The sequence below is a fragment of the Anastrepha ludens genome, chromosome 5 (genome assembly GCF_028408465.1).
Source record: "Anastrepha ludens isolate Willacy chromosome 5, idAnaLude1.1, whole genome shotgun sequence".
Lineage (NCBI taxonomy): Eukaryota > Metazoa > Arthropoda > Insecta > Diptera > Tephritidae > Anastrepha > Anastrepha ludens.
The window spans coordinates 32,399,480-32,426,040 of NC_071501.1; the positions used below are offsets into that span (position 1 = coordinate 32,399,480).

General features: G+C 35.8%; 2 protein-coding genes across 2 annotated transcripts in view; one reads left to right on the forward strand and one right to left on the reverse strand.

The window, feature by feature from the left end:
- The first annotated feature begins 1,016 nt into the window (after positions 1-1,016).
- The window catches only part of LOC128865413 (glutamate receptor ionotropic, kainate 2), a 62,131-nt gene continuing 36,586 nt past the window's right edge, over positions 1,017-26,561 (forward strand). The window contains exon 1 of the mRNA XM_054105774.1: positions 1,017-1,199. The gene's annotated coding sequence lies outside the window, so the exon portion shown is untranslated. The remainder of the gene's footprint in view (positions 1,200-26,561) is intronic.
- Positions 3,741-25,994, reverse strand: LOC128865412 (glutamate receptor ionotropic, kainate 2). Its single transcript, XM_054105771.1, has 15 exons — positions 25,647-25,994; positions 25,415-25,561; positions 25,253-25,315; positions 17,839-18,042; positions 17,569-17,780; positions 17,307-17,495; positions 17,068-17,220; positions 11,903-12,144; positions 11,654-11,843; positions 11,223-11,581; positions 11,041-11,143; positions 10,883-10,978; positions 10,562-10,793; positions 10,224-10,492; positions 3,741-4,735 (listed from the first exon to the last, which is right to left on the reverse strand). The coding sequence occupies exons 1-15, from the start codon at positions 25,726-25,728 to the stop codon at positions 3,992-3,994; spliced, it is 3,285 nt and encodes a 1,094-aa protein (XP_053961746.1). The 5' UTR covers positions 25,729-25,994; the 3' UTR covers positions 3,741-3,991.

Sequence of the window (26,561 nt, forward strand, 5' to 3'; positions counted from 1 at the left end):
ACTAGTTCATTGCGGTCATGAGCAAACTTCGAAAATTCACCCATGTCAACCAGCAGCACAAAAACTGAAGCAAGAAATTTTAAAGCAGTTTGATAAAAGATTTGCCACCATAGAACAGTCTTTTCTCTTAGCTGCATCCAACTGCATTCTCTTAAGGATCCGGTGGCTTTGGCGTCGGTATTACGATACATTCGTGCTGAAATGACCAAAAATGATGACAATATGGAAACAGCAAGAGAGTCATCGATGGAATCAGAACACGATTTTGACTTCTGGGCTCCACACAAAACTCTAGCGCACAAAAAAAAAAGAGAGCATGTGACGATGTGCAACCTCAAGATGAGCTCTCTTTTTATTTAAACTCCCAAGTTTTGCCACTTAAATTGAACGTAGTAGATGCTTGGGATGACATGAAAACGGTTTATCCGAAGCTCTATGAAGTCTCTAAAAATTATTGCCATTTGATTGGCACATCAGTGCCTGCGGAACAATTGTTCTCCAAGGCCGGATCCACCGCAACATTAAAAAGAAACCGACTGACAACTAAACGGCTGTCAAACTTATTATTTCTACAAACTTGGCTAAATAAAAAATAAGGGGATGAATTAATAATTTGTAAAATGTGTAAAAAAATAATCACAACAGTATTTTCAATTTTTGTCAAATATTTTTTTAAACTTTTTGAAAAAAATATTCATATAACTGTGTATGTAAACGCATATGAATTTCCTTTATAAAATTATATGTTTAAATGAATGAATGAATTAATAAAAGAATTTTTTCAAGTAAATTGTTTTTAATTATTTTAATGCATTATCGTAGCTTTTTGAAACAGGGGTCTCAATTGTTTTATCATTATATTTTTTAAATTGACAATTAATCGATTAATTCTTATTAATTGCAATTAATCGCAAATCAATTATTTTACTTCTGCAATTAATCATATGATTAATTAATCGATTCTTTTTATTTTTTTGCCATCTCTAGACATCTCTTTCAGGTTTTGGCACAAAAGTTATTTCTTTGTGGCGCAAAACTAATCGTCCGATTGTTGTACAAAATAAAAAAAAAATAATTTTGAGTGATAGAAATCTTTATTTGGACCTCTAGCGCTCCGTTGCTTGTCTGTTTGTTTAGTTCACAAGTGTCGACGGTAATCATACGACGCCATTTGCAGAAATTATGAGATTTTCCGTTAGGTGAGAAAAATATCATTTAACATTTTACTTGCATTTGTTCGGATTTCATTCACAATACGTCATTTAAAAGAGAGAGTATAAACTCCGATGACTTTTGCATCCTGGCTCTCCGATATTAAAATCAACATTTAATATTTGCCGTCGTTTTTTGAGGTATTGCTGGCAATGAAATATAATATTATACAATATTTGCAGATACGTTGGCTGTAAAATATTCTTGTAAAAGAGCCGCAGACAAAAAAGCGCTCAGAACTTTAATGTGGTGGTGGCATTTAAAAATTAGTAAACATCCGATTGAATAAACAGTTTATTCACATTTTTCAGCAGCTGAGTGTATCGAATTATAAGTCACTTTATGAATGTTAATTTTTTCTAGAATTATGTGATTTATTATAGCTGAGTGCTAATTTTTTTGGCATTAGTTCCTTCATGAGTTCCTCTTTACGATAGTGATTTTTGTCTGAAGAAGCTTAAAAAAATATATGTACATACAGTGCACTCGCGATAACTCGAACTAATTAAAACAGGCGCTGTTCGATTTATCGAATTTGTTCGACTTATCAATTGAGTGTGCTATGTTAAAAAAACAGTCATCGATATCGATTTTTCGATCGATTGTTGAAAATGGAAGCCAGTAGAAAATTTCTGTAGTATAGTTTCGTTATACGAATTACATTTTGGTCCATTGGCTGGATCAATGGTGTCACATTCGGCGGCATAAACATAGTTAAAATTAAACCATCCTCGGACTTTAATTCGATTTCGTTGGGATGTGATGGGGCATTATCAATTAGAAGAAGAGCCTTCTCAGGTAGTCCCCATCTTTCAAATTTTTTCTTACCTAAATATTAAAGTCATTTAACTTGGTTAAAAAAATTGTTTTAATGAATCTGGATTTTACCTGCGGCACGAACGAATTATGAAACCAGTCTTTGAAAATCGCCGAAGTCATCCAGGCTGATTTGGAATTTTTGTACTCCACCGGACAGTTAAAATTTTTGAAAACACGAGGATTTCTTGCTTTGTCAATAACGAGAAGTTTAAGCTTATGGTTGCCGGTAGCGTTAGTGCAAGCCATAAATTGCCTTATCTTTCTTTTTTATAAGACTTATGGTGGACTTGGCTACCCCATATTCCTTCGCTAGAGAAGTAACACTACGTCCACGTTTAATTTTGTTAAGGACTTCAGCCCTCTCTTTTAATGTTAAACACTTCAACCTTTTACGATCCATTACTCACGTGCACTGATATACTACAAATGACAAATTTAAAGCAATTTGGTCAATGCAAGATGTTGTTCCCAGAAAACTAACGGGATATTAACGCCGAAATATTCATATGGACAATACACTAGTATACATATAATTTATATACATATACTATTACATATGTGTCTATGTACAAAATGTACATGTTTGAAAAGAATGTGTGTACAAATAAATTTGTTTTTATTGTTCGAGTTACAAAGAAGTCAGTAAGGGAAAAAATGTGTTCGAGTTAGCACGTCGTTCGACTTAGCGGCTATTCGAGTTACCGCGAGTGCACTGTATATACATACATACTTTATAATATTAGACAATTCTGATACTTTTTGAATATTGATGTAAAACTGAAAAATTTCTGACAAAGCAATTTCGAAATAACTTAAAAGAAAAAATTAAAAAAAAAAATACGATTATTTTTTGAATAGGCACATTTTTGTTTTCATACTTCCAAAGAGGTGAAATTTGTGGAATTCTTCTGTTTTTTAAGTTCACCCAGAAGAGGATATAAAATATGAGCAAATACAAAAAAAACAATAAAAAATAAATTAATTAAAAAATAGCGAAAGTAAAAAATACAAACAAATAAAAAATATAAAAAAAATAACAAAAATAAAAACTAATCATAAAAATACCGTAAAATAAAAAAATGTAAGTTAAGAATAAATATAAATTAATAAATTAAATATATATTATAAATAAAAAATAGCAATAGTTATTATAATAGAAGGTAAATTCTAATAAAGTGGTATAAAATAAATAAAGTAAAGAATTAGATGAGCAACTAAGTTCCCGCTGTTTGTCAATAGACGCCGCCAGCAATCGACTTCAATTGATGCGATTGAGCCGAGCACTGTGCGAGAAGCGGCCGCAATACGCGTAGAGGCATGAAAAAGTGATTCTACAGCATGACAATGCTCGGCCTCACGTTGCCAAACCCGTTAAAACCTACCTGGAAACACTGAAATGGGAAAGTTCAAATAAAAAATTATAAATAAAATTAAGTAAAATAGAATAAACCAAAATAATAACAAAAAAAAAAATTAACAAAAATAAATAAATAAAGTAAAGAATAAATACAATAACAGTGAAGCAAAAAACAAAAAATTATTACAAATTAAAAAAATTAAAAATTAAATAAAATAAAATCATATGCATCTACATTTTGTAGCACAGACAATTTTGCAATAATCAATTAATTTTTCCCTAAAATAAAAATTTTAATTCAGAAAAAAATTTTTTTTGAGAATGTCTGGAAAATTATAAAAAAAATGGTTCAAAAGTAATAAACATAAGCCTTATCACACGTTGCTATTTTTTATTATGGTATTTATAATACTTTCCTGTTATAAAGAACATTAAAAGAATTAACAATTAAATATACTTATGTGGGTAAGTGGGGATTTGCAATAGTGGAGAGGTAGATAAATAATTCGGTTTTAATTAGAATAAAATCTGATAAAACACTCTACTAATAAGCGCAAAAATTTCCAAAATCTCCAGAAGTTGTCATTCACATAGACTTCCTTTTCAAACTTCTGCATTACCAAAGCCAGCATATCCATTACGACCAACTTTACCGTTTTGAGTGCGCTCGATCAGCTGCATATCCGGCTGATCGCCATCTGGTTGCTGTTGGTTGTGGTTGTGATTGTGATTGTGGTTGTGATGTCTATGATGATGGTGGTGGTGATGGTGATGATGCGGTTGCGGTTCTGACTGTTCGACTGGTTGCTCTTCCACCTCCTCCTGCTGCTGCTGTTGTTCCTTCTCCTCTTCCCCATCCGACTGCTCATCTGAAATTGGTGTCGTCTGCTGAGCCACCTCGCGTACCATTTGCGTGCTCTTGCGAATTGTGGCATGATTGTGATTGTTGGGATGGTGAGCGTTGTTTTTCAATGCTGGTTGCGCTTCTAAGTGTACGTTATTCACAGATGGTTCGGATCGTGCAGACTTCAGTGAAAACATAGAGCTGATCTTACGTAGCTTATCATGCACTGATAGCCTATCCTTCTCCTGATCGTGCTTGTCATTCGTGACACTTTTCGAGCTGTGCGAGAAGGAGTGGGCGTAGGATTTTGATGAGTGTTTAGAGCGCTTTGATGAGGTGGAGGAGGATGAGGACGATTTAGTGGACTTGGAAGACTTGGACGAGGAGGATGAGGAGGAGGAAGAACCGCCACTACTGGTCGATGCGATGTGTACTGGTTTAGTTTGTATCCAGAAGCGTAAGGCGAATAAGAGTTCAGATTGGAAGGCCTCCGAGAGAGAGATCTGTGAGAGACAAAATGTGTGCAAATTTATAAAAACTTCGTTAACAACAAAAAAAAAAAAATATAGAAGAAAATTAAACATAAGGAAAAACAAAGTAAAAGTTGTGGTAACCTAAAATAAAATAAAGTAATAAAAATTTAATAATAAAAAATGTAAAAAATTAAGTAATAATAAAAAACTTTAAGTAAACAATGTTGGTAATATGAAGAAATATTTTTTTAAATAATATTTCAAAAATAAAAAAATTAATAAAACAAATTTCAATTTGTTAGAAAAGAAAATAAATAAAGTAGAACAAAAAAGCAAATTGTAGTAACTAGTAAAAACGAGAAAAATATATAAATATATTAAAAAAATAAAATGAAGTAAAATAAAATCAATTGAAGAAATAAAAATTAAATTAAACCTATGTAAAATAAATAAATAAACTAATTAAATAAATAATGGGCTGAAAATAAATAAAAATAATAATTAAATAAAATAAAAATAAAATAAAGGTAAATTAGAGAAAGATAAAAAATAATAATATTAACTCATATAACATAAAATAAAATAGGACAAAAGAGATAAATATAAATAAAATAACAAAAACTGAAATAATAATATAAATATAGTAAAGTACAACAACATACACAAAAAAAATTTGAAAACAAATTAAGTAATAAAATAATAAATAAATATTAAATAAAATTAATTGAAATTAAATAAAAATTATAGAAAAAATAAAATGGTAAAGTTAAAAAGAAAAAATGATAATAACATCAAGTATAATAAAATAAAAAACTAAAAATATATGTATAAAAAATATAAATTAAATTCGAAATCAATAGCGAAGAAATAATGAAAAACGTTAGAAAAAAGATAAAATATCAATTCAATTATATCGAAAAAAAAAGATAAGTAAGAAAACATAATAAATCACAGTAAAACAAAATTCAATTAAAATTAAAATTAAGTGGAGCAAAATAATATAATATAAAATAAGATAAAAAATATAAATTGAAATAAAATTAAAAACTTAAAAAAACGAAGTATCGGAAACTAAAATTAATAAGAGCACTTCAAAACAAATATGTACATAAAAAATGTTAAATAAAAACAAAATATAAAATAATAAAGTAAAATAAAATTACATAAAAATTTAATAATAACTATTATAAATAAGGCAATATTTAAAAATTGGAATAAAATAAAAAAAGTTATGCATCATAAAACAAATACAAAAGAGAAAATAATAAAAAAAACAGAATGAAAGTAAAAGCGTTAATGCAAATAAAATTAAAAAATGAGGAAAAGTAAAATAAAATTACTTCAAATAAAAATACGAAATTTAAAATATGAATAAAAAACGAAGTAAATACAATACAAACAAAAAAAATTCTGTAGAAAAAAATGGTAAAAATTTCTAGAAGAAAATGAAATATAATAAAATGAAAAATATATAAATAAAAAAAATTATATTAAATTTCATTTAAAATTAATAAAAAAGGATGAAAGTAAAAGCGTTAATACAAATAAATAAAGTAAAGGAAAATAAAATTACTTAAAATGAAATAAAAACAAATTCAAAAATATGAAAAAAACAAAGTAAATATCATAACAACAAAAAAAAATTGGAAAAAAATGTTATAAATGTCAAGAAGAAAGTGACACGAAGTATAATAAATTAAAAAATATATAAATAAAAAAAAAAATAAAAAAAATTAAATTTAAAACCAATTGCGAAGAAATTAATGAAAAATTAGAAAACAAATCCCTATCCACATAATAAATTCTAATAAAACAAAAACACTAATAAAATTAAACTTAAGTTGCAAATGGGAATTTAAATTAAAAAACATAAAATGAAAACTTAAACAAAACGATGTAAAAAAATTAATAAAAAAAAAACAATTAAAAAAAGCAAAATTACGTAACATAAAATAAGATTCAAAATATAAATTTAAATAAATCAACAAAAAATAAAAACTTAAACGAACCGAAGTCAAGAAAACTGAAATTAATAAAAACAATGAAAAAACAAATACATGAAAAAAATAATTAAGTAAAAAAACTAAATAAAATAAAATTCAATAACGTTACATAAAACAAATAATGCTAATTTAATAAAATGGAACAAAACTAAATAATATGAAATAAAATAAAATAATAAAAAATAAGGTAAAATCACAAGAAAAGAGAGAATATCAGTAAAACAAAGTCGATAAATTATAAAATAAATAAATTACAAAGTATTAAATAAAAAAAGTTTAATAAAAGGAAATGGAAATAAAATAAACACAAAAGAACAGAAAAAATAAAAACAAAATGTAATTAAAAATATATATATAAAAAAAGTATGAATAAACTTATCAATTTTTTATTAATTAATTAAATTTAATTTAAAAATAATTTGGAAGATATTAATAAAAAAAAGTTAGAAATACAAGTAAAAATATATGTATATAAATAAAAAAAAATTTATTTGAATTTATTTAAATTTAATTCATTTAATTAAAGTAAGAAACACAAAAAATATATAAATAAAAAAATTAATACATTTATTTAAGATGCTTTCCATTTCATTTCAACCGGGCTATTCGGGTCATGTTCTTCGATTTCGATGCAACTCAAATATGTTGCTCTCTGGTCAAAATAATGAGACACGTATTTTTTTGTTCGCCCGAAAAAATTTTTTTCAAGAGTTATCGGCAATTTTGTTTTTTGGCTCAAAATCGATTTTTTTTTTAATTATATAAGAAAATTTTTTTTTAAATGCCCATAACTTAGTCAAAAATGAACCGATTTTAATAATTCTGGGTTCAAAATGATCGTCATTACTTACACGACTTCATGTAGAAACAGTTGCAAAAAAGTAGTTGAGAATTTTGTATTTAGCATCATTTTGACCAGAGAGCAACATATCTGAGTTACATCGAAATCGAAGAACATGACCCGAATAGCCCGGTTGAATTGAAATGGAAAGCATCTTAAATTAAATTTAATTTAAAAATAATTACCAAAAAATGAATAATAAGAAAGAAAATTAGTAATAAATTATACCTATAAATAAAAAAAAATATTTTTTAAATTTCAGTAAATTAAAACACAAAAAAAAAATTAAATCAAATTTAAAACCAATTAGTAAGAAATTAATTAAAAAACTTAGAAATATAGGTAAAAAAACTAAAAAAAAATTAAATTAAATAGGACAAAATAATTAAAAATAAATAATCATAAGTAAAAATATATTAGGTGCGCAACTAAGTTCCCGCTGTTTGTCAATAGATGCCGCCAGCAGTGTGCGCTAGTCGATCCCAACATAACCTAAACGTCATAAACCAAGCTTAGATATATGGTAAACAATCTGCTTCGACACATTAGTGATTTTGTTTTGGTATCATATACTTTTGGTTTTGTGAAAATGTCTGATTTTGTGCCGAATAATTGTCATTTGCGGTAAGTGTTGATTTTCCTCTTTCATTCGAAAAAAAACGGCGGCTGACGCGCATGAAAGCTACAAAAAGTTTATGGAGATGCTGCTTTAAGTGAAACAACGTGCCGAGATTGATTCCGTCGCTTCAAAGACGGTGATTTTAACATTGACTACCGCCCGCGTGAAGGAAGGCCAATAACCTGCGAAGACGCTGAATTGGAGGCATTGCTCAATGAGGATCCGTGCCAACGCAAGAAGAGCTTGCTTCAGTATTAGGAGTTACCCGCCAATCCATTTCCAAGCGATTGCATGCTTTGGGAATGATTCAGAAACAGGGGACTTGGGTTCCTTATGAGTTAAACCCAAGGGATGTTGAACGTCGTTTTTTCGACGTTTCGCCTGTGAACAACAGCTCCAGCGGCAAAAAAGGAAGAGTTTTCTTCATCGCATCCGGATGGGTGATGAAATATCGATTCATTACAGCCTGGTCATGCTTCTACGTCGTCGCCTCGGCCGAATATTCACGCTGCGAAGGTTATGCTATGTATTTGGTGGGACCAAGTTGGTGTTATTTATTATTATGAACTGTTAAAACCAAGCGAAACTATCACTGGGGATGAGTATCGACTTCAATTGATGCGATTGAGCCGAGCAATGCGCGAGAAGCGGCCGCAATACGCGGAGAGGCATGAAAAAGAGATTTTACACCATGACAACGCTCGGCCTCACGTTGCCAAACCCGTAAAAACTATCTGGAAACACTGAAATGAGAAATCCTGCCCCACCCGCTATACTCTGATATTCCGATCGATCTCACATGGTCTAGACCTGCTGGTCACATGAAGACATCAAAAAATCGCTAGATCCGTGGATAGCCTCAAAAGATGAACAGTTTTACCGCGACGGTATATGAGATCTACCAGAAAGATGGGAAAAAGTAGTAGCCGGCGATGAGCAATACTTTCAATGATTCACTTGTAACCATTTTTTCAGAACAAAGTTGTATCTTCATCAAAAAAACAGCGAGAACTTAGTTGCGCACCTAATATAAATATAAAGTAAATTAAAGGAAATTAAAACAAAAAAATAATTAAATCAAGTTTAAAAACATTTAGGAAGACATTAATTAAAAAAGTTAGAATTTAAGTCAAAATGTTCAAATACACAAAAATTAGTAAATTTATTTAAATTAAATTTAATTTGAAAATAATTAAGAAGATATTAATTAAAAAAGTTAAAACAATGAATATAAAATATTTATATCTAAAATAATTAATTTAGAAAACAAAAACTATTTCCTCAGTCGTATGGCATACAGTAAAACAAAATCAAAAAAATATAAATAAAATAAATAAATTTAAGTTAAATAACAAAAAATAAAATAAAGTAAAAAAACTAAAATAAATAAAAGCAATGAAAAGAACACAAAATATAAATAAAAAAATTCATTAACTGAAGAATAAAAAGTTAGTGCTAGTAACAATAATAATATTAATACATGATCAAATTGAATAAAGAGGAATAAACAAAACAAAATAGAAATGAGTTAAAATAAAAATAACAAGAAAACAGTAAAACAAAATAAAAACGTTAACAAAAATAAAAAAACCTTTATATAAAATAAAGTAAAGTAAGATAACTTAAAGTAAAATAAAACCAATACAAAGCAAGATAATAAAAAATAAAGAAAATAAAATGTTAAAAACATCAAAAGCAGAAAAAGCATAGAGTAAAAACAACATAAAAAATTAATAGAAATAAAAAATTAAATTATGTAAAAAAATAATTCAAAATAAAATAAACTAAGATAAAAAAAAATACAAAATAAAGTAATGAAAAGAATAAAAATTAAATAAAAAAAGATAAACAATAACCTAAAATAGCAATAAAAAAATAATAAAAGTTAAAAATAACCTAAAATATCAACAAAAAAAAAAAAAATAAATAAAATAAAAATGAAACTAATAATAAATAATTAAAATTAAAAGCGATTAAGAAAAACTTAATTAAAAAAGTTGGGTAAAAGATAAAAATCAATTTAATTATATCTTAAATAATTTATAAAACAAATACCTTTTCTTCAATCGCTACCGCTTTAATGTTCCACAAAAATTCACACATTCCAATAAGAATAGCAGTGAGTAGACCAATGCCCAGCACCAAGAATACACCACCCACATTCTCCAAATCCAATTCGGGAGTGTCATCACTGCTGCTCTCCGCTTGCGAACACGAACCACCGCCATGCATCTCCTTCCACCATTTGCGCTTCAATTCGGACAGCGTACCCGATTCACCAAGCTTCAACACAGCGCCGCTGATCTGCTTGCGATATGGGGAATCTACGCACGAATATACCATATTTCGAATCATTAAAACTCCATGCATCGGTATTCAATCGAGATACTCACTAAACGGCATTGCAATGCCATAGGTTTTATAGTCCAACCAACCGCCCACTTGCATTAGAGCACAATCACGTTCAATTATATACTCCAGTGTAGTCGACTCCATTAGAAAAGCATAAAGTCCCTTGCCCTTGAGAACGCGATCCTTGCCTTCGTCATTATTTTTGGTAAATACCGAAGGACGAGCTGTTTCCATGGCAGTCCACATGCGTTGATAGGTGGTGAAATTGGAGTCCTGATTGTAGGAAAAAACAAGAAAATGAGTGAAAGTTCTTGTTAAAAGTGAAAGCTCTCAAGCTAGCGCTTTCAAAGCAATGCGCTCACCCGAAAAAACCCCATTGTGCTGCCGCCCAGTAAAGTGCCATATTTAATTTTACTTTGCGTCGCTAAATCTTCTGCGCTCTTAATCGAACTCTCCATCTATAAAAAGAAAATAGAACTTTGAATGTTGCACACAGAAACGATTTATGTAAAAACGTCACCCTCGACATTGTCAAAAAGGCAGCCAAGTTAGCGGTATAGGAGTTCAACATCATCAAGGCAAAGAACCACCACATGCCGGTAACGAGGCGTGTCGAAGCAGCTCTGTGAAGAAAAGATAAAGTAGTTTTCATGAGTTGGGTAGAGCTTTAATGAAGCTCTCTCTCTCTGCTCTTCTACTCACTTAGGCAATATATCACATCCCTGTCCCATGATGGAGCCGACTGCTAACCATGTCGTATTCGACATGCACCAAGGATTTTCCACCTCTTCTGGCTCCTTGCAGGGATGTGGATTCTCCCAGTCTGCTGGCGCCATGCGTGATAGACCGAAAATCAATAGCGACACACCCAAATATGCGGTGGCCATATAAACCCATACATCCAAAGAAAAAGGTGAGAGGAAAGAGAACAGATCTGGCGGTTGCTGCTCGGGCTTAGCATATAGGATACTAATGCCCAGTGTCATGAAGGGTGGTGTGAAGTCGACAGCTTGGCGACGCGCTGAGGTCATGGTCAGGTCGCAAATGCCCAGATCGGCATTCTAGCAAATAAAGAAGATGTGTAGCTTGAGAAACATTTTCGCAAGCATTAAAGCTCATTGCCTGGTACTTACGCCATCCAAAAGCTGCTTCACCAGTCCATCCCAGCTTTGTGTTAGTTTATTAAAACTACCGTATTTACCATCTGGCGCTAACACGAATTCATATTTGAAATTCAGCAGTCTGGCTATGGCATCAATCAAGTCCATTGAATAGCCTTCATAACGTGCATTGCCCTGAAGTATTTCGCCATCTTTTGGCTCTCTGCAAGTGATGAACTTTAGCTGTAAATATTTATTTGCCAAAAAAGTTCCTATTCTTACCGATCCAACAAGAAAGGCGCACCAATACGCGACGTGATTATGAAAGTTTTATTCGAAAGCTTCTCACCTACACGCTTCTCACTGGCATCCTCTTTTTCGACCGAATCTAAGCCATTTACCGGATCCCAAGTGGACAATTCCAAAAAGCCATTGGGTGTGAATTCCATAAAGCGTAGAGTAAAGAAGTTTCGTTCGCCGTGCTGGTTGAAACCGATGCGACCTGTGGCGCCTTCTAGGGGACGCTAAAGAAAAACGGTAAAGATGAGTTGCAGTTATTAAGATTTATAAAAAAAGGCAAGGATCTATTTGCGGTTCATTCTTATACGAGTACACTCGGTGCGTTTACCATCTACGACTTATCTACTCTGTTACTATCTTGTATCTCTTTTAAGAGACGAGAGAGAGTGCAAAAAAGAACGTTTAGTACGACACGAGATCGAATTTGTAGGGAGCGTTGGATGTATTCACTTAGTAAGCACTGGACCCAGCACTCCATTCGTTCAGCAAACGATTTTTGTTACTGTAATGTTCGTCATACACGAATTAGCAATGATCCCCTACGAGCACTGAGCCAATCAGGCTACATTTTTTGTAGGACACTCTCATTCATCCAGACCCTCCAGAAGCTCGCCGTCCAGGTACTTCTTATTTATTCAGCAGTAGAGTTTGCTTTTCCAGTCTGGGCTTAGATAAGGATAAGATAGCTGGGCTCAAAGTGTACAATTCGGCTCTTCTCCTACATAGTGTGGGTCAGTCAAACTGTATTTGCCTGACAGTTTCTGCATCCTCTTCGCCAAAATAGGTTTCCAAAAAGCCATTGTACGCCATTCTGTTGTCTCCGGATCAGAATATGACCTGAAAGTAATGTGCATGGCAATGCCTATTTCTGTTCTATTTAGAAAGCGCCACATGAAGGTGTTTCCCTGCCGTTCACGATTATTTGAGGAAGTATTTCATAATCCTCTGTTTGTAGAAAGAGACTGGCATGCCTAATGTTGTCTAGGTGGTCGAGAGTGGTACTGAAGTACGCTTTCTCGCAAGTTCGTCTGCTTCTCGCTACCTGGGTTACTACATTGCTCCAGCTACCACACCAGACAAAAAGCGAAATGCTCTGTTAACGAATCTGCCTTAATAAACAGTAGCGAGTTTCCGATTTGGTAAAAAGACAGAGAGTCACTCTGTCTTAAACCTCCTTTGGCATCAATTGGTTCGAAGAGGTCTTTCTCAATTCTGACCGAGCTGGTATTGCTGCTGGTATTGCATTAGTTTTGCGTGTTATTGTGTTAGGTTTGTACTAGAAGTTGTTGTGTGTCGATTCTCCTTTCATAAGTCGTTTCCAAAACTTCGCGTATTGTGAATATCTGGCCGATTGTGGATTTTCCAGGTCTAAAGCCACACTGATAAGGTCCAATCAGTTGGTTAATGGTGTGCTTCAGCCTTTCACACAATGCTCTCGCAAGAGCCTTATATGCGCTATTTTGAAGTCAAATTCCGCGGTAGTTTGCAAATATTGCAGGTTCGCCCTTCTATGGGTTGGACAGATCACACTTAAATTCCAATCGATAGCCATGAATTCATTCGACCATATTTTGCATAGAAGCTGATGCATGCATCTTATCAGCTTCTAGCTCAGACGGCAGTCCGTCGACTCACGCGGTTTGTTCTTTACACCCGTAATCGCTGTTCGCATCTCATTATGATCGGGTAGGGGAACAACAGCTCATAATTAAAGATTGAGAGATCGGAACTTTCACATTTTCTGTGACACTCACAGTTGTGAGAAGTGGATAGCTCAGACGGCAGTCCGTCAGCTCCCGCGGGTTGTTCTTTACATCCGTAATCGCTATACGCATCTCATTAGGATCGGGTAGGGGAACAACAGCTCGTAATTAAAGAATGAGTGATCGGGATTTTCACATTCTCTGTGACATCCACAGTTGAGAGAAGTGTTTGAGATAATAGTTTTGAATTTTGGACAATATTTAGTCACATTCCGATGAGTTGTTCGTGTTCAGCCAATTCGTTGAGGAATAAAGAATTTTTTATGAAACTACTGCACGGTGCATTTTTCATATCATTTGTTTATGATAAAATATTATTAAAATAGAAAATTTTGAAAAAATCTCTTCAGATATATTTAGTCGAAGCTCAGAAGAACCTTATGATTTTTTTCTAATTTTCTGTAGGCGTTATATAGTAGAAATAAGCGCCGGACGCGAACGACTCATGTGATTAAGGTGCCAAATGAAATAGAAACCTGCGTCCAAACCCTCTGCCCGGGACGGTAATGCGTCAAAGATAATCTCCACTTGCTTCCACTGTAGGTGGGATCAAAAAGAACATCGAAAATGCGGTAATGTCATGATCAATACCGTCTTGATTAAGTCGCGAGTGATAAACGGGCGTCTGTGATTGTCGCCAGTTTGTCTCTTGTTGAACTCCTCTGGACTCTGCTTCTAAATTAATATAGGCACAGGCGTTATAGCTATCAGCCTGTAGTTGCTGCTGCTGAAACAGTTCCCTTCTTCGCCTTTCTTCAGCGAGCCCACTCGGCGACCGCATCATTGAGCTACACATGATGCTTATTAGATCAGATACACTTGATTATATTCTACATACTAGGGGTTAACTTCTTGCGAACCTGTGGAAAAGAACATGCATCGCGACTTCGAGTTCTTCAAGGCAGGTGGGACAATATGGTGAAGCAGCCAGATAAAATATGTGCAGATAAAGTTAAATGCATCCATGTCCAGTCAGCAACTGTGCTAGGTAAAAGTCAATCTCTTCATATCTACATTATAACCCTGTCTCGGCGTACGGAATGAACCAACGTGTCCAGCGACCAGTGAAGGATGAGTCCATTCTGGTTGCCATTCATTCATTAGGCGTTGAACTTCGTTGCTCTCATTTCTGCTATCTTGAAGCTCTTGCGCCTGGCCTGTCCAAGAGATATCCAAAGGAATTTTTCGGGCAATAACACAGATTGCGTTTTCGGATACTGTCCTATAGGCGCAGGCTTCGCGTTTGTCCTATATACCGATCTGGCATCGCGCAGGTGCATATCTCGAGCTTGGGACTATATTGGTGCGGCATAAAACAAGATGGAGTCTGTGACTGCGCAGAAAAATTTTCGTCTGGCGCCTTGTGCTTCTCCTATATTGGACGGGCGTCTTGATGTTGTTTTATAAATGGAGGGACCTACAGTTTCGGGACGTTTCCGAATGGTGCAGATGGTGTTTTATGAGGAACTTTTTCATCGCAAAAATATACTCGAAAGATTGCCCTGTGCACCAACCCGTTCGGCTACGGCGACCGCTATGTTTGAGGGTCTTTTGGAAAGTCCGAGAGATGGCACAACTGGCGCGATCGAGGTTTAGTTAGTTGCATCTCGTGGAAGTACAAATATTTAGCTTTTGTGAACACAAATGAAAAGTTAGGTTGTAAACAAGAAAGGTTATAGAGCCCAGAATAGCAAGAGAAAACTTTGTTGAACACAAAAAAAAGAGCAAAACTCGACATTTTGTCAGCTCAAGGACTGATCTTGTCAAATTAATTGAGAGCTGAGTAATGGTATTCTCTCAACCGTGACTCGTAAAATCAAAGTCCCATTTTATGCGATTGTACTATCACTACTCTTCATACAGGGTTTGATTGAAAAGTCATGAGCCTTATTTTGCTTTTTTAAGCAGTTTTATTAAACCCTTTGGCTTATCCAACTAATATTCTTCAAAATAGGACCCTTGAGCGTCAATACACCGCTGGTAGCGGTCCTTCCATGCAGGAAACATTTTTTAAACTCATCCGCCGGAATCGCGTTCAATTCGGTTGTCACAGTTTTTTGGATCGCCTCGATGGAGTCGAAACGCCTCCCCTTCAGCTTTCTTTTCAGGCGCGGGAACAAGAAGAAGTCCGGAGGGGACAGGTCTGGGCTGTAGGGAGGGTGGGGAAGCACCGGAACCCCCATCTTGACAAATGCAGAGGTGCAGAGGAAGGCGGTGTGCGCCGGCGCATTGTCGTGATGAAGGGTCCAATTGTTGACGAGGTCGGGCCGAACCCGGGTGACGCGGTTTTTCAGCTGAAGGAGCACTTCTTTGTAAAATACCACGTTTAGATAGCTTCGTGGAGGTACAAAATTTGATCGAGTAACTTTGCTCCAACGATCGCTGCATTTTGGCCACTGCAAAATTCTAACACACTTTTAAAACTGCTTTCACGCGCGGAACGATGTTGACTGCACCGCTGTTGCCAGCGAACTGGGACCGGTTTCTAGTGGAAGGGGAAGGTGCAACGATCATTTTCCCCCACCAGCCGATTCGGTTGATCGCTTGACAGACGCTCCGCGCGGGAAGGCTCATTACTTTTCAACCAAACCCTATATGTAGAGTTTTTTTTCACTCGACTATTTTCCCATATGATATCCTTATTTTTTCTATGATTTCTAGTGTTGTTACTGTTTTTGGAAGTACTTGTCGTGGATCGTCTTCAAGGCTGGTGAGGCCACTTTTAAATTCAGCACTTTTATGTGATGAAAAACACTTTCCATGCATAAATTATTTTAGGTCTGCACACAGATCGAAGTCGCTGGGGGCCAAATCTGGTGAATACAGTGGATGCTCGAATAATTCGAACTTTAATTCATGGATTTTAGCCATTGTCAAAATGCTCTTGAAAGGCGGTGCATTGACCTGACGAAAAAGAATCTCTTTTCTGTTGCAAACTGGGTCTTTTTTCACGAATTTTTTCCTTAAGTTGGCCTACAATAATATTCATAATTTATTATTTTACCAGTTTGCAAGTAATCCACAAACAAAATTCCTTTCGCGTCCCAATAAATTGACCTTCTCGGTCGATTTCTTGACACGAACTCGTTTCGGAGCCGGGCTAACACCACTCTTTAGACTCTCGTTTTAATTTATCCTCTCTATTATAGTCCCGAGTCACATCCATAGTGATGTATCGACGCACAAAATCCACTTTATCTTTTCGAAAACGCTCTAAATATTGCTGAGAAAGTCACATTCGAATAGGTTTTTGCTCTATTCTTAGCGATTGCGGCTCACAGCTTTCCGACACCCAATACTTCAGTCAAAATAATCTAATCTGGACTTCAAACAAGATTCCAAAGCAGACAAATCTTAAATAATCAATTAAAGTAAAAATATTACCGCTTTCAAGAACTCAATGATGCGTTTCCCATGCGGCCAAGCGCGGTTTTTACGACACTCCAATTTCGGTGGACTAAGCTTCTCGACAATATCCAGCTCAGCAAGCCCTTTTGCAAACATGGCAACAGCATCATTAGCCAAGATCATATGTGTCTATACAAATGCAAAGAAAAACATAAAACCGTTACGAAAATTTAGATAACAAGAACTAACTTTACGGAAATAATTTCAAGTCTTACCTTAACCACTGATGGGTCAGCACGATAATAACGTTTTTCACGGTTTTCACGTTCCTCCCAATCATGTGCCGCATTCTTCACCTTATAATCGGTGGGATCCATTAATCGTATAGTGGTAATATTGGCTGAAACTGAGAGCAATTCTTTAAAGTCCTGTGTGTGTGTGTCGAGTGCGGTGATGAAAACGCTCTGTGCAGAGAGAAGAAACCCAGTGAAATGTGTCGCATGAAAAAATATATTACTTAATCACATGCGAAATCACCTGATATTCACCCAACATTTTAAGCTCATCAGCTTGCCTTAAAACGCTCAAAATGTTCTCCGTCGCGCAGTGCAGTATCATACAGTTATCGCTAGACAATTTTATATTCTTCAGAAATGGACGATAATCGGGGCCCTCACCCAATTGGCGTAACGTTGTTGGATTATTTTCGGGTTCACCCACCTGCAGCACGTCTTGTAATTGTTGTAGCTCTAAAAGTGTATAAACTATGAGCGGTTTGCAAATATTTGATGCCTGAATTAATCCAACCCTTTTCCGTTTCATAGACGATGGTGTAACTGCGCCAATTGAAACTTTGTAATATCTCGGCCATGCCGCGTGAAAGCAAAATATTATTCGGATGCACATTGAGTGTCATGGAAGTGTGCTCGCGATCGGAAAGCGACTCACTGGGCGACCAATCGAAAACTATGTGCGGTATATCGAGCGTGTTGCATATGTTGGTAACTATGTCTGGAAATTTAGAGTGAAACAATTATTGAGTTTTAATTAATTAATTTAATTAATGGTTTACAAGAAACACATTCCTTCTTAAATTTCTTTATATAAAGGTTAAATTTCAAGGGCCCATGTTGAATGGGAACCACACCTAAACGTCAAGTTGTTTTCTGCATTTCATTTGACATTTTTCAATTTCAGACTAATTCAATTTGAACCATGGAAAGACACGCAATCGAGCAACGCGTTAAAGTTATTCAGGCTTATTATGAAAATGGGCGTTCAAATCAAAATGCATATCGCGCACTTCATCTTCCGTGATGAGGCACATTTTCACCTCAGTGGATTCGTCAATAAGCAGAATTCCCGCATTTCGACGAATAATAATCCAAGAGTGATTCCCGAAAAACCAATGCACCCACAAAGACTGACTGTTTGGTGCGGTTTATGGGCCGGCGACATCATTGGGCCGTATTTTTTCCAAAATGAGGCCGGTCAGGCAGTTACTGTGAATAGTGTTCGCTATCGTCAGATTATAACGAACTTTTTATAGCCCGAATTGGAAGATATGCATGTGGACGATATGTGGTTTCAACAGGGCGGTGCCACTTGTTACACAGCTAACGAAACAATGGCTCTTTTGCGCGAAAAATTTGATGGCCGAATAATCTCACGTCGCGGCGATGTCAATTAGCCGCCAAGATCATGTGATTTGATACCGTTGGACTTCTTTCTTTGGGGTTACTTGAAAGAAAAGGTATACGTCGATAAGCCAGCAACAATTCAAAAGCTAAAGGATGAGATAATTCGCCACATTAACGGCATAGAACCTCAATTATGGCTCAGCGTCATCGAAAAAATTTGGACCATCGGATGGAGGTGTGTCGCCGAGGCCGCGGCGGTTATTTGGCCGATACTTTGGTTTATACGTAATTGAGCCATACCAATATTATCATAATAAAGATAAACGGGAATGATTTCCTAAAAAAATTTTATTTTATTCAAAATCAGCACCGGCCCTTAAAACTTAACCACCCTTTATATGTAAAGGGTGAGAGGGTGTTCGGATTGGGGTTACTTTTGGTAATAGCGTTTTTTTGATAGATCACGCGTGTCTAATGTCAAACGACAAGGTGAAGTCCAAAATAAACAATACTGGCGTCATAAAAATGTTTTTGATGGCGACATCTTTTTAGTGAGTTAGTGCGTTGGAAGTTACATCCCTTGCTGCTTTCTAGTGAAAGCTTGGTGACATTTTTTTTTTTTTTTTTTTTTTTTTTTTTTTTTTTTTTGGTGGGTGCGGTAGGGTTAAAAATGCTTTACTTAATTGCAGCGGCCGTCGTCTACTGCGTCGTGTAGTGTGGCCACTAAAACGATCCCTCCTCTCCTTCTGGGGAGACACCCTTCCCGGGACTGCTTTATTATTTCGGGAGGGCCCAGAACGGCATCCATAAAGGACCAATTCTATTCACCTACGTCTGGGTCCACCATATTTGTAACCAGCTTTCATGCTATAGGCTCCTCTTCTTGTGTCTCTATCTGTGCTTCGCTTTGTTGGACTCTGTCGAGGTCAAACTTTTTTTTCGTAGTACGTTGTTCTCGATGTAGGTATTACTTTATCGCGTTCCAGCTGTTCTCGCGTTCGAGCATTTTGCTGATTATGTTGCATGGCGCGATGTCGTCAATCTGCTCTCTCAGAGCATTTCTTTCCACGAGCCATCTGTCGCAATTAAAAAAACGTGTGTTCAGCGTCATCGCTCAGCGCTTCGCAGTAGATGCACTCGGAATCGGTTACTTTGCCCATGTGATATAGGTATGTATATCTGGAATAAGTTTCGCCGTCCATCTGCCACACGGTTCAGTGTCCCATCGGCTTTGCCACCGCAGTATGGCATCTCCGTTACGCGCCGCTAGTGATGATGTGTTTCCTTTTGCAGTCCCAAGCATCCATTCATTCCCGGACTATCAGGTCGACGGGTATCCGCCCACTGATCACAATAATTGCAGCGTCTGGGACAGTGCGGTAGGCTAAGGAAACTCTGAGTGACGCTATTCGTTACACAGCTTCCAGTGCTTTGCGCTTGGCTTTGTTGTTTAGCTCATCTCCTCATACTTAACTGCCGTACAGGAGAATTGAGTTTGTGGCCGCCATGATTAGCCTTATTTTGCTCAGTGTTTGCCCACTGACGTTTGTCATTAATCTGCTTAGCATTCCCGTGATCTCTGCTGCATGCCGTATCTGGACCCAGAAAGTAAGTCTACAGTCAAGTTGAATACCTAGCTATTTCTCTACTTTTTGGGTCACTAGGGATGTGTCGCCTATTTGCATGCTGACCTCTTGTCATCAGGATGACTTCGGTTTTATGTTTGGCGAGCTCCAGGCCATGATCCTCAAGCCATATTTGCGCCGTTAAGCTTCCTCCTAGCACCCTCAGTGTCTCGGGCTGATATGAACGCCGTTAGATCGTCCGTATAACCCACTAGATATGTATCTTCTGGCATTTCTGTGCACCAGACGTTAGTGCTTTTGTTCTGGTGAATCTGGTGTGTGGTACAGCAGTTCACGCTCACTCAGGTGGCTCTGGAGAATCCTTAGAAGGAATGCAGGTATGCAAGTATTTGAAATCTTTCTTGTAGTGCCTTTATTATATCCATCGCAAGCTGTTAAAGGTGTTCTGTAGATCAAGCATTGCTAGAACGGTGATGGGCTTCGGCTAGTGGCGTCTGCGTGAAGTGTGGTCTGCGCTGCTTACTGCCTCTTCTACTGCGCCAAGGGTAGATTATTTGTTATTTATTGCCGTCTTTTTCTGAAAATAAGACATCCTCCGAAAATACGCCCTATCGTGATTTTAGTTAAAATAATGTGACAAAAAGAATTCGTTGAAAATGCTGTTGATTTTGTTAATTATACTCGTAAGTAATAATATGTTTACTTTTCCTAATACTCGTATTTCAGAGAAATGTTTGTTTACCTCTACAGTTCGTTTCAAATTAATTCTTGACATTTATCTTAAAAATGCCACATTGAGCGACAGTGGAGGTATACAACGTTCATTCATTTCAGTCTTGTAAGTCTGATTTTTTCCTCATACGTAATTTTATTTAAAAATAAAGGGAATAATTCTTAACCCCAGTTACAATGAGTACAAAACGAAAGAGCTATTCCATCGAGTACAAAAGGTGAATCGTGGAACACTCCAGGGGTCTCGGTATGGTTCGTAAATGGCGTGCATACTACGATTACCTGTGTCAACGGGTGGACCAAAAAAAAGAGAAAAAACGCACAGTTAGATCAGGTTGGCAGCCGTTATTTTCTGAGTTGGAAGATTGCATCTCGGAATGGATTGCAGGCAAGAGAGCAATGGCTTTGGTTGTGCGCAGGGCTGATATTCAAAAATTTGCCCTTAAAACAGCAACTGAATATTGAATTTGATATATCCACAGAAGAATTTAAAGCATCGTCACACTAGTTGGACAACTTTCTTAAACGTTATGAACTGCCTTTAAGGAGATCAAAAACATTGTTTAAGCTGGAAGACAATGAAGTTGTTGATTGCTATGGAGGAGACCGCGGTATTCCTAGGCCAAGGAGTTGAAACGACAGTTCACCACAAGGCTTCTTCGTCAATTTACGTTCCTTCTACCGGTTACGATAGTGCACGCGTTACCTGTATTTTGGTGCTTCATCTAGACGGCAAGAAAGTATTGCCATTTTTAATCACTAATGGTAAAAAAAGACCAGATTCAACGTGTCTCAGGAATTTAAGTCATTGAAAAAGCCTGTTGTACCCAAGCAGTTATAAGACAGTGTGTTGATTTTATGCTCCCGCCACTGTTGAGGGGTCAGAATAGGCTAGTTTGGGATTCAGCCAGTACTCAGCGCGCTAAAGGCATGAATAACTTTCTTGCTGAGAGGAAGATTGATCAAATAATGATTACGGCAGGAATGACTGGTTATCTCCAGACCCTTGTCATTGCAATCAACAAGCCATTCAAGGATCAATTGCGGATGGAAATCAATGAATATATTGAAAAAAAAAAAAATGGTGAGAAATCATTGAGGTAATTTTATAAAACCAGGCTTACAAGAAGTTGTGAACTGGGTAAAAAATGTATTTGACAAAATAACTGATAGTGATGTTTCCAATGCACTACGAACAGGCTACTTAGACAAGAAGTATTCATTGAACGATAGCTATATCGCAAGACATGAGAGATTCGGACCAATGATTCAACAGCAAATGGATTTGGCAGAAAATCGGAATATAATTTAGAATTTTATTTATGACGATGTTCACGAAGAAGATGACATGACTGTAATTGAATAAATTTAAATTTCTTTATTCTGTGTAAAATAAATCTATATATATGTATAAAAGAAAGTCATGTTAGTTACACAATTTATAACTCGGGAACGGCTAAACCGATTTGGCTGAAAATCGGTGGAGAGGTAGTTTAGGACCAGGAAACGAACATAGGATACTTTTTATCCCATTCGAATGCGTTTCCGTGAAGTCACTATAAAATGTGGTATAGCAAAATGCAAATGACAGGTAAACGTAATTTTGCCTATGGTTAAGTAGAAAATTTGGTAATATAAATTTTGTCAGAAATATATAATCACAGTAATTTGTATTCTCTTTGAATCATCATTATCAATGCCGCGAGCAAGACGATCAAAGCCGTAATGCAAGAAGGATACGAAACATTGGGAATGAAACGACTGAAGAAGCAATTGCCCGTGAAGAGCGCCGCGTTAGTATGGCTCGACTTCGTGCTTCTCAATCACAAGAGCACAGCAAGGCAGCCCGTGAAACGGCTCGGTTGGTAATGCGAAATCGTCGAGCGAATAACAGAGATCAACAAGTAGATTTAGTAGTTCAAACGAATGTACCACTGTTGAATCGCCAACCAAAAAAGAAGTTTATGATACATCAATGAAGGCAATTTCTGATGGAAATGGTGGTTTATATTTCCTTGATGCCCCTGGTGGAACTGGTAAGACATTCCTCATGTCAGTAATTTTAGCCACTGTTCGTGCGAAATCCAACATTGCGCTTGAAATTGCTTCTTCTGGAATAGCAGCCACATTGTTCGAAGGATGCCGTACGGCTCACTCAGCATTAAAATTTCCGTTAAATCTTCAAAAAATTGAAGAACCAACATGTAATGTTTCAAAAAACTTCAAAGTTTTATCAGCATCAAAAATCATCATCTGGGACGAATGCACAATGGCGCATAAACATGATTTAGAAGCACTTAACCGAACATTCAAATATGTATATACGCAACGACTCGAGATGTTTTGGAGGCGCAATGATTTTACTGTCTGGCGACTTCCGCCAAACACTGCCAGTAATTCCAAGATCAACGGCTGCTGACGAAATAAACGCTTGCCTCAAATCATCGAATCTATGGCGCTATGTGAAGAAACTTCAGCTGACAACAAACATCAGAGTTGCATTACTTAATGATACATCTACTGAAGATTTCTCCGAGCAATTACTGACTATCGGTAATGGTCGAGTACCTGTCGACGAATCGAGCGGATTGATTTCATTTCCTCAGAATTTCTGTAACTTGGTCTCATCGAAAGACGAACTTATCAGTAAAGTATTCCCAAACATCATTAATAACTACAAAAATAAAAAATGATTGAGTGAACGAGCAATTTTAGCGGCTCAGAATACAGATGTAGATGACTACATAATTCAAAATGATATCATTGGAACAATGCATTCATTCAAATACATTGACTGTGTAACAAATGAAGATGAAGCCACCAACTATCCAATTGAATTTGTAAACTCCTTGGATGTGCCTGGCTTACTCCCGCACAATTTATGCCTAAAAGTTGGCTCCGTAGTAATCATGCTTCGAAACATAAGCCCACCAAAACTTTGCAACGGTACGCGTTTGGTGGTAAATAAATTGATGATTAATGTATTTACGCCACGATACTCAAAGGAAAATTCGAAGGTGAAGAAGTTCTCATTCCGAGAATCCCGATGATCTCAACCGATCTTCCGTTTGAGTTTAAAAGACTTCAATTTCCGATCCGTCTTGCATTCACCATGGCCATTAATAAATCACAAAGCCAATCCTTGAAAGTTTGTGGTCTGAATCTAGAAAATCAATGTTTATCACATGGTCCATTAAATGTGGGCGTTGTTTGTTCTTGCACCTGATAATAAAACAAAAAATGACGTGTATCACGAGGTGCTTAACTGAAGGGTGCAATCTATTAAAGCTTCATTGAAATACTTGATTAATAAAAAAATTAACTTAATAAAATCAAAAATCTGCTTTTTTATTGCCTCTAGGGTGGAACAAAGTTCGTCGGGTCAGCTAGTATTAAATAAAAATATTATAAATATACTTTTATTTTTGCCCTCCCTCGAAAATAAGCTCTAGCTTATTTTGAACCAAAAAAGAAAGTAAGAGAGTGTCTTATTTTCGGTAAAAGACGGTATAGGGTGGGAGGGCTTTAACAAATATTGATGTACTATTTTTCGACTTAAGTTGTTGCAAACTAATGAATATCTAAATTCCAGGGCTAATCACGAAATCTCGGGACTGGAATAAAGAGTTCCCGAAAATACTGATTACATTTTTTTCAACTTACGTTCCAAACTAATGAATACCCAAATCTCGGGATTGCAATAACGGCATCGCCAAACTCCCGGGATTGTAAACATCGAAAAGTTCAAAATCCCTAACAGTTATGCTGTTAATAGCATTCGTTATGCAAATAAAATTATATTTGTACTACTTTTCTCGTTCACTTGCTGTATAGGCAAGTATGAAAAGGGATTAGAAACAAAAAGCCAAATCTTAAATTCTGAAACTTTTTCGGTGCTTATTACTTTCGCCATGATTGTGAAGCACGTGCTGACAATGCCGGTATATTGTAGGTAAGTGGGTTAGCAAATTTCAAGGGGAGCTATAAATATACTATATGCACATGTGCATACTTATATGAATATATATACGAGTATACTTATATATATGTATATGTATGTATGTGCTTTCACTTACACTGATTTACCAACGATCAACCGCCGCAGCAGAGCAGAGAATTTGCTCTAGCACACGTACACACACACATACATGTATGTATGTGTGATGGAATGTTGTACTGCATTTACATACATATGCGCATACACACACACACACATATATTTATTCACATGTTAATGCGTTGTTTCTTTTTGCACATACATACCTGTACCGCCTGCTGTGTTGGGCCCGAAAATAGCAATAACGCCTTGCGCAATCAATTTGCAGACTATTTGCAGAAAAATGAAATTTTTACGCAGAATATTTCATATAAATAAATAATATTGATAAAAAATGTGTGTGTGGAATGCATATAATGGCAACTGACCTGTTTTCTCCACAATAAAACTATCATCGGTATTGGCGTACTCCACAATGGGCACCAATTCGAAGCTGCGCTCAACTACATTGGCGCGTTCGATGGCGGTGAGGAAGGCGATTTCGGTGTCATCATTTCTACTAGCGAAAATTATTCCTGTTGCATGGATGCAGTTGAGTTCAAGGTTATTGGTGAAAAACTAAATACATTAACTGGAGCATAAATTGGCGTACACACTTACCGACATTGAATTGTGGCCGGTCGGCGGTGTGGGCGATGGCGCAAAGTAGCGCGAAAATTAAATGCACCAAAGAAATTTTCATTGAAGTAAATTTTCACAATTTAAAAGCTAGCATACATATTTCCAGCGAAGCACTAAAGTAGAGAAACGAAAAAATTTCGGCCCAAAAAATGCACTTAATTTTTGTGTTTATTTAATAATGTTTGCCTTTGCACTACGCGCACTTTAGAGATTTTTACCAACCGTTGCATTAAAAGATTCAAACCGAAATGCAGCGCACTCAGCCAGTATTGCGCCCATTAATGCTAAAATTAAATTTAGATATTCGACATTAAGACACAAATCGACGGCCAAATTGAAAGCCACTGGCTAATGTGAAATTTCGCATACGCCGACAGTCGAGTTAAAAGGCGACAAAAGCATAAATATGAAGGAGCGTTATTGTCCTCATTTTACTCAGAGATTAACACAGATTTTTCGCGTCTTTTCTATTCACTTGATTTGCTTTTATTTATTTAAATATTTCATTTGACCGTACTGCCACAACACAACAATAACAAATAAACACCCTTTACATGTTTGCCTCTGTTTTGCTCGACGCATTCTAAACAAATCGTAAAATCTACATACGATGAGTAGATAGTAAAAATGCGGGCACACATACATACATACAAGCGTTTATATACAAAATGGAATAAGACAAATTTAAAAGCTGGCAAGTGGCCAAGAATCAAGCATCCGCTAACCTTCTTTAGAAATATTTTCATATTGCCAATAGGGAAGCAGCTCATTAGCTCATCAGCTCAAGAGACACACTTACATTTGGTTTTAAGAATTTTGAAAAGGAGGAGGAGTGTAACAGGGCAGTATTCAATCCAGAAGCATAGTCCTCTGTGCCACCTTAGATGTAGGTTA